The sequence below is a fragment of the Tupaia chinensis genome, unplaced genomic scaffold (genome assembly GCF_000334495.1).
Source record: "Tupaia chinensis unplaced genomic scaffold, TupChi_1.0 Scaffold000312_1, whole genome shotgun sequence".
Classification (NCBI taxonomy): domain Eukaryota; kingdom Metazoa; phylum Chordata; class Mammalia; order Scandentia; family Tupaiidae; genus Tupaia; species Tupaia belangeri.
This window is the reverse complement of record NW_006159804.1, coordinates 481,169-490,297: the sequence shown is the minus strand read 5'-3', so window position 1 is coordinate 490,297 and position 9,129 is coordinate 481,169. Positions and strand designations below refer to the sequence as shown.

The 9,129-nt window shown below is 33.8% G+C and overlaps 1 protein-coding gene across 1 annotated transcript; it reads right to left on the bottom strand.

Moving 5' to 3' along the window:
- Positions 1 to 927: 927 nt before the first annotated feature.
- Positions 928 to 1,482, bottom strand: LOC106735130 (60S ribosomal protein L17). Its single transcript, XM_014588824.1, has one exon. The coding sequence runs from the start codon at positions 1,480 to 1,482 to the stop codon at positions 928 to 930; it is 555 nt and encodes a 184-aa protein (XP_014444310.1).
- Positions 1,483 to 9,129: the final 7,647 nt, after the last annotated feature.

The window sequence follows — 9,129 nt, the reverse complement described above, 5'->3', positions numbered from 1 at the left end:
GTGGGAGTCCAGCATCCTAATCAACACGTCACTTGCTTGCTCCCAGCAAGGAAAGTTTATCTGTCAGCTTGGCTAGAGATTCTGGGTATAAGAATGAGCACTTGAGAGTGAGAAGGGGGTACAGTAGCTTCAATTCTTCTTGACTTGCCTCTCCTAGCATGGAGTAACTGTGTTATGAGCAGGTGCAAGATCAATCCATTTCCAAGAATTCTCAACTGTGGCATATCCAAGGTACAGCTTCTGAGTCATGAGTAAGGGTTGTGCAAAAGAAAAGACCTCCCATATCTCAGCTGCATTTGCCCAAAACTTAGTTTCAGAAACATGTATCTGGAGGCAGGATGAGAAATACTGACATTCTACTCCTCTCAGTAAGATACCTTCTGATTGCCATCAGTGAGGAAAGAATCCTGCTTTCTTGGCTACCCCACATTGGAATGGCATTTCTGCCTTTCTGAGCTAGAAGGGAGGAGGGGAAAAAAACAAAAACAGTTTCTTTTACAAAGACCACGTATTCACACTGTTCTTATGGAGTTTAACAGATTTTCTTGAGTAAATATTTCCTCTTTTGCTCTATGTCCCCAGGTCCACTTCCAGAGACTTTAAATAGTTGGTTTTAAAAAGAATTTTCACCAGTTTCACTGAGGAGCATGTCCATGGAACTTCTCACACTGTCATGTTAGAAGTTCCTTATGATTTAAATTTGTGAAAAAGATATTATTTCTTGATTTTGTGTAAGACAAATAAAAGTTGCCATTTCTTGCTCATATATTTTTGGAGAACTTATAAAAGGGAATACTTGACTAGTTTCTCTTGTATTTTTAAACACAATTGCATCTTTATAAACACTAATAAACATTAAGCCATATTCCACTGATAAACTCTTTTTTTTTTCCTTTTACTTTTATCTACATTTATTTTATGCTGACTTTATTCCCGTGCCATAAGTTTTTGTTTCTTCAGTTTCTTCTGGGATATCTTTTTCTTCTGTGCAACTTCCTCTTCTAGTTTAGGAACAATTTGCTCCTTTTCAGTCAGGATCATCTTGATGTGGCAGGGGGAGCTCATGTATGGGTTAATCCGTCCATGAGCTCTGTAAGTACGACGGCGCATCTTTGGCGCCTTATTCACCTGAATGTGCTCAATGACCAGAGAATCTACATCTAACCCCTTAAGTTCAGCATTACTCTCTGCATTTTTAAGCATGTGCAGCAAAAATTCAGCACTTTTTTTGGGCCACCGACCTTGTGTCCAGCCCCACTGTTTAGCCTGGGCACATCTACCAACTCCACCATTGTAACGACGGAATGGCACACACTGCTTCTGTAAAGTGACATCCTTCAGATACTTGGTGGCTTTTCGGATATGCATACCCTTGATGGCCTGGGCAGTTTCACGAGTGTTCTTAAAGTGAACACGAAGATTTGAACCTCTTGACTTGCATGACTTTGTGGGGTTCTCTGGGTCAAGTGAATAGCGAACCATTTTCAAAGATCACCTCAGGCCGCTAAGGAGAAGAGAGCCACTGATAAACTCTTTAAAATCCTAACTTAGCTAGGTGAGCTAAAGCTTTTCTAAACTGTTTGGTATTATGAGAAATATCCAAGAAATATGTTTTCTTTTCTTTTTCATCCCATAAGCAAACTTTGCACATTTTAGAAAGTTTATTTTTCTTTTGTTCATGAACAAGAGAAACAGAGAAAGAAAGAAAGGGAGAAAAGAGAGAGGGAGACTCCAAAAGCGTCTCTCTGCCATAATCCATCCAGCTTTAGCCAGCCCCAGATCATGGACACACGTATGCACATGGTGTGTTCAGAGAGAATATGAATCCAGAACCTTTCCATATAGGTCAGCCTTGCAAAGCATTATGCGTATAAATATATATTTTTAAGTTCCCTTTTCCTCTTTCTCCTAAAATTATTTTTCCAGTAAGGGATTTCCTTTACTATTCTAACCTCTCTCTAGTCCTCATGTAATCTTGAAACCTCACATTTCTGCTCTATAAAGTTGACTCCATCACATTGTAGGTCAATGTACATTCTTTTACTTATATTCTGATGTCTTTCTAGCACTATAAAAATCATGAGTTTTTCATTAAATTTACCATCAAATCTCATAAAATTTTCTCCTCTCATGTATCCAACATCTGTTATTGTAATCTACGGTTCACTTATGCTTGAGACATTGGTGGCAGAATGCATTAAAAATGTGGCCCAACTATATGCTTTCTAAAAAAATAAAATCACTTCAAATAAAATAATCTAGGCAAGTAAAAATAAAAAGATGGAAGAATATATTATGTAAACATTAATCAAAGGAAAGCAGTAATCCTATCTTAATATCAGATAAAGGCAATTTCCAATTTCAAAACAAAGATGATTAGAGATAGAGACAGTATTTAATGGTAAGAGTCAATCCACTAAGAAGACATAACAATACTAAATGTGTATAAACCAATGAACAGAAATGTAAAATGTATTTTAAAAATCTGATAAAATTCAAGGAAGAAATGGACAAATCCACCATTTCATTGGAGACTTCAGTACCCTCGTTCAACATTTGATAGAATAACTAGACTTGAATCAAGAAAGCTATGGAGCACCTCAGCAACACTATCAAACAATAGGCATTTTGACATTTTACAATTTTGACATTTTACAAAAATGTCATTTTGACACTTTAACAACATTCCACCTATAAACAGCAGATACATAGCTTTTCATATGCCCACAGAACACATACTAATATAAGCAACATGTTAGACCACAAAACAAGCTTTGAGGAATTTAAAATAACTGAAATCATACAATGTATTGCCTAATCACTATAGAATCAAACTAGAATTCAGTATCAGAAAGACAACATTAAATGTCCATACACTCTGGAAATAAACAATACACTTAAATAATCTGTTGGCCAAATGAATGTACAACATATCAAACTTTGCAAAACTGGGTAAAGCTGTGCTAAGAGGAAAACTTACAGCACTAAATACATATATTATAAAAGAATACATTTTTTAATTCAAAAGGCTCAACAGTTTTAAACATCTACCCAAAGAACATAGAATTGAAGTGTAAAGTAAATTCAAAACTAACAGAAGAAAGAAAGGAAGAAAAAATAATCAACCAACCAAACACTAAAGCAAATGCCAGAAACTATTGTAATTGAAAACATCAAAACATTCTGGGATGCAATGAAACAGGGAATTGATTCTTTGAAAGCAATAATAAAATGGACAAACTTTTAAAAGGACATATAAGTAAAAAAAGAAAAATTGCAAGTTGCCTAAAATCAGAAATAAAGGCAAGGTTATCACTCTAGACTCTGTAGACATCAAGAGGATAATGAAGGAATACTACAAATAAGTCAACAGGTAACATTGACAACTTAAATGGCTTAAATCCTTTAAAAACACATACCACAACTCACTAGTACAAAATAGTTGATTTTTATTCCCTTAAAACTGTTACAGAAATTGAATTTGAAATTTAAAAGCTATCAATAAAGAAACTTCTAAACCCAGCTATTTCACTAGCAAAATCTAACAAGTGGTTAAAAAGAAGCAAGATAAATTCTGCATATTGTGTTTCAGAAAACAGACTAGAGAAGATTTCTGAAATAGGTTTTTAGAAGCTAGTGTTCCTTGAGATCAAAATCAGACAGCCATAGTACCAAAATAGGAAACTATTTAATATCACTCATAACCCATAAACATAGACGTAAAATTATTTATTTATTTATTTATATTGTCAGAGGGCATTTGCACTCATGGGACCATGGAGTGTGCAGAGGAAAAGAAAGCACTCCCCAGTGAGGTGCAAAAATGCTGCAATCCTCTTTCCTTTATTCCTCCTTCCTATCAAGATTTTGTGTGCACATGCACATGGATTCTGTGTTTCTGAAAACACTGGGGAGGGGTTTGAACTTAGTCCATTATCAGCCATATGGGATCTGACTCTTCTAACCAATGCTAAGGGTCTGGCCCATAAATGCAAAAATTCTTAACAAAATATCAGCAAATAGTTTATTGCAATATATAAAAACAATTATACACCATAACCACATTGGCTGTATCTCGGAGAAGAAAGACTGGTTTCGGTATGGAAAGGATTTTGGCAAATTCTTTAAAAACTAAACACACAATTATAATAGACCCAGTAATTGTAAAACCAAGAATTTATCCCAAGAAAATAAAGGCTTATCTTCACATGAAAAGTTGTGCAAGAATTTTTTGCAATTGCTTTATTTACAGTAGTCAAAACTAAAAAAATAAAAAAATAAAAAAAAAATAGAAAAGATACTAAAAATAAAATAAAATAAAAAATAAAAAATAGAAAATATAATTTTCAGTAGAGTAATGGTTAAATACACTAGAGTATATCCAGACTTTAAAACACCGCTCTGCACTAAAAAGGAACCAACTATTGATGCATGGAATGGCATGGATGACTCTCCAGAGAATTACACTGAGTAAATAAAAAGGCAATCTCATTGAGTTGCATGTGGTATGATTCCATTGATATACCATTTTTAAGTGAAAAAATTGTAGAAATGGAGAAGAAATTAATGTTTGCCAGGGTTTAAGAATGGGTCGGGTGTAGATTGAAAGTGAATGTGGCTATAAAAAGTCATCAGTAAGTACTTACTGTTTTGGAGGTATTGTGTATCCTGATGGTATCAGTCTAAATATCCTGGTTGTGAGAATGTGCTATAGTGGGATTTTTGGTTTTTTGTTTTATATCTATATCTATCTATCTATATATATATATATATAGTGTGTGTGTGTGTGTGTGTGTTTTGGGGGGCAGGGGAGGATTTTTGCTATACGGTGCATGAGCTCACCAGAAAGACAGAGAGAGACAGACAGAAAGCCAGAAATGACCCCCCAGGGGGATGGCCATACCTCAATCCCTTTCCATTCTCCTCTCAGGATCTTAGGCACACACGCACACGTGCCCAGCATGAGTCTAAGCCACCGGGTCCAGGACTTGAACCATGGTCGACTACGTGGGAGTCCAGAGACATAGCCATTGCACCAACTGCTGATCCCAAGGATGTGCTATAGTTTTGCAAGACTCTTTTTTCTAGGGGACACTGTATGTGCATCTACAAGTATCTTAAAATAAAGAGTTCAGTTTGAAAAAAGAAGCACGTCATAGTTATGTCTAATTGGATTTTTCAAATTTTAAAACACATTCTCAAATTATGCTCGATTCATCTTCTGAATAGAGAAAAATATAGATCCAAAAGATTATAAAGGATATACTGTGATTGGATACTGTGATTAGATGAGTGGATGCCGTAATTATTTACAACTACAAGAGCTAAATTTAATTTGCAGGATTTCTGATGTTTAAAGATACGAAAAACATTTCTATACTTATATGTGTTAAAAAGTATAAAAAGACTTTTCATTTCTATGCTCATATTTGGCATCTGACATACATATTATCAATAAAAGCCTACATTTTTCTTTCTTCAACTGACATTTTAAAAAAGAATTATTTTATTTAACTTTATTTATTTATTTAAATTTGACCAAAGAGGGGGAGAAAGAGAGAGAGAAAGAGAAAGTGAGAAAGCAAGCCACCAGATCTGGGACTCGAACCACAGTTGGCCATGTGTGAGTCCAGCGCCTTTAACCACCACACCACCTGCCAACCCCATTCAATTGACATTTTATTAGAAAGTTTTATAGCAGATGTACATGATGATGTCCACATTTGTATCCCACCACACCACCAGCCAGTTCCATTCAATTGACATTTTATTAGAAAGTTCTATAGCAGATGTATATGATGATGTCCACATTTGTACCACAAAATAAATATTTTATAGGATAGTAGTGTACATAAAGCAATCAATATAGTCAATCATAATTAAGATAATATTTAAAAATAAGACTGATTATCATAAGTTGAGGTAAAGAAAAAATAAGTTTTTTAAAGAATAAAATTATTTTATCCTTTTATAAGCATAGCTCTTTTTCTTATCATCATCTAACTGTGCTTTTAAATTAAAATGAGTGTCCATCTGTGTTTTGGCCTTGCAAAATGCTAAGGGACTTTTTTGTGAAAGCCTAGAATGGATTTACTACATCATTTGCCACTGGCAGTACCAAGAGAAGGAAATAATAAAAATATATCTGCATAGCAGCCATGGTGGATATGATTCTAAGGATCTCCAGGGTGAAAACAAACAAAAACAAACAAACAACCCCCACTCCCCCAAAAAAGACATGTCACCTTAGTCAATAGTAAAAAGAAACGTAATGGAGGAAAATCACATAATTAGACCGAAGGCTCTGGCAGTCTTTGATATGTGTGCATACTAAGAGTGCACATTGTGATGTCTCAAATGTTGCCAAAGAAAAGCTCAAATCCAAACTCTCATGTGTGGCCTCGGGCTGTCCCTGCACTTGGTTACACCCAGTACCCATGCTTACCTTGTGAGAGGAAGAGAGTCAATGTACCACAAGCAAATATGAAATATGAACCTGCCGTCGTTTTTACATTCACTGGGGGGAAAGGCAGCATTGCATCATTCTATTGAAAGAAAATACCAGCTCCCCTTCGCACATATATTTCTAAGTGTCTAAGAACCAAAATACTGTGGAAAAAAGGGTGAAAGCGAAAACTATTCATTGAACATACGATCATTTTCTATTAACTGTCCGCATTATTAGATTTTCCATTCTTTTTATGATCTCTAGCATAATTTCTCAAAGCCCTCCTGAATTTACAGATTTATATTAAAAATTGCCCATGAGTTCATTTAATTTTTGAAAGCTGCCTTGTTCAGGTTTCAATTGAAATAATGCTAGATTAAAAACAATTTAAAACTCAATTTTACATTTACAAGCATTTATTACCTTCTCAGGGGTGTGCAGAAGATTATAGTTTAGTGAGGCTCTGTTGGGATTAGCTGACGTCAGTGCCTAGCTGACATTTGGGTTCAAGACTGTTCCACATGTCTACATACACTTTTTTTTTACTTACTCTACTTGCTGTCACCTCTAATATAATATTAAATAGAAGCGGTGACAGCAAGTTATGCTTCCATTGTTCACTATATCAATGGGACAAAATTTTCTTTATTATTAGGGATCATAACTTTTATTAAATCTCTTTATCAGAACAAGTAAGTTACCCTTTTTAATAGTTTGCTAAGTGTTTCTATTATAGATGCTGATTTTGGTTTAAAAAAACCCTATGACTAATGTTAATATGATTTCACGATTTTTTAGTTTTTTTCTGGAAGCGTGATAAGTTGTATTATTACTATTTTTTTAAAATGCTGGACCAAAGTTGCACGCACAGATAGCATCGAATATTCATATTTTACATAAATTATACAATTGAATTTACTATTATTTGAGGTAGAATCTGTGTTAATTATCTAAGATTAGTCTTAAATTTTGTTTCTTGTCATATTCTTAACTTTTGATCCTAGGATTGTGCTGGCCACATGAAAGGAGTTGGGAAGTGTTATTTATAATTTCAAAGAGCCAGCTTTTAGTTTTATTGATCATTTCTTTGCTTTTGTAGTCTCGAATTTTTTTATCTGATCTTTATTTTTTCCCTTTTACTCATTTTGGGATATTGTTTGTTGAAGTTTTCTCAGAAGCATTGATAGGTTGCCTATTTTAAATTTCTTTTTATTTTTTTGATGTAGGCACCGTTGCTCCAAACTTCCCTCTTAGTACCACTTTTGCTGTATCTCAGAGGTTTTGGTATGTGATGTTTTCATTTTTATTTGTTTTAAGAAGATGTTTAAATTCTTTATTACTTTATTGATGCAGTGGTCATTCAGAAGCACATTGTTAGTTTCTATGTATTTGTATATCTTTCAAAATTCGTCTTATCAATTTTTAATTTTATTCCATTGTGATTGTAGAAGATACTTAATATGATGTCTTGTTTTTTTTCTCTTTTTTTGGGGGGGAGAACACCTGTTTTCTGGCCTAACATAAGGTCTATTTTAGATAATGTCCTGTATGCTGATAAGAAAAAAAAAAGAGTTTTCTATACCTGATAAATGAAGTTTTCTGTAATGTCTGTTAGGTAATTTAATTTTTGTCTTCAGTTCTGCTTAAATCTCATTTGTTGTTATGATTTTTTGTTCATATTATCTTTCCAGTGCTGAGAATAGGGTGTAGAAGTGTTTAACTATTAATGTGTTGGAATCCATCTCTCCATTTAGGTCTAGTAATATTTGCTTTATATTCTAGTGTGCTCTGGTATTGGGTCTATAAATATTTTCAATTGTTATATCTCCCTGCTGAATACACCACTTTATCATTATATAATAAACTTCTTTGTTTTTTTCTTCTTTTTTAAAAAATAATTTTTGGACTAAAGGTTATATAATACAAGTATAGCTACATATATTCTCTCTTGGTTTCTATTTTTATGGAATATCATTTTCCATCCATTTGCTTTTAGTCTATGTATGTCTTTAGTAGTGAGGTCAATTTCTTGTAGGCAGCATATACTTGGGTCTTGTTTTCATATCCTTTATGTCAGTTTATATCTTAATTTAAAAAAAAAAAAAAAAACAGAGGTGTGCATGCCTGCCAGAGAAAGATAGAGAAGAAAAGAGAGAAAACCCTCCTCAATGGGACAAGATGATGCCCCATATCTTTTCTCCCTTATTTCTTTATCATTTTGAAATTTTAGGCATGCATGCATACACATTTGACATGTTTTTCAAGACACTTGGGTCAAGATTCAAGCCATAGTTAGCCATGTGGGATCTGGCTCCCTTAACCATCAGGCCATGGAACTGGCCTAAGTTTATATCTTTTAATTGCAGAATCTAGTCTATTTAAATTGAAGGTTATTACTGATTAATAAAGATCTATGCCTGTCATTTCATTGTTTTCTGGTTGTTTTATATATTCTCTTTTCTCTTTCTTATTATTTATCTTTGTGTTTTGGCATTGCTAAGTTTTGACTTTATATCTTCTTTTTCTTATGTGGGTATCTGCTTCACCAGTGATTTTTATACTTTCTTGTGATTCATTTTTAATGTTAAATATTATCCTTATGTTTTAGACATAAGAACCTCATGTATTTTTTAAGACTGTTCTAGTAGTGTCATAATCTCTTAGTTTTTGTGTGTCTGGAA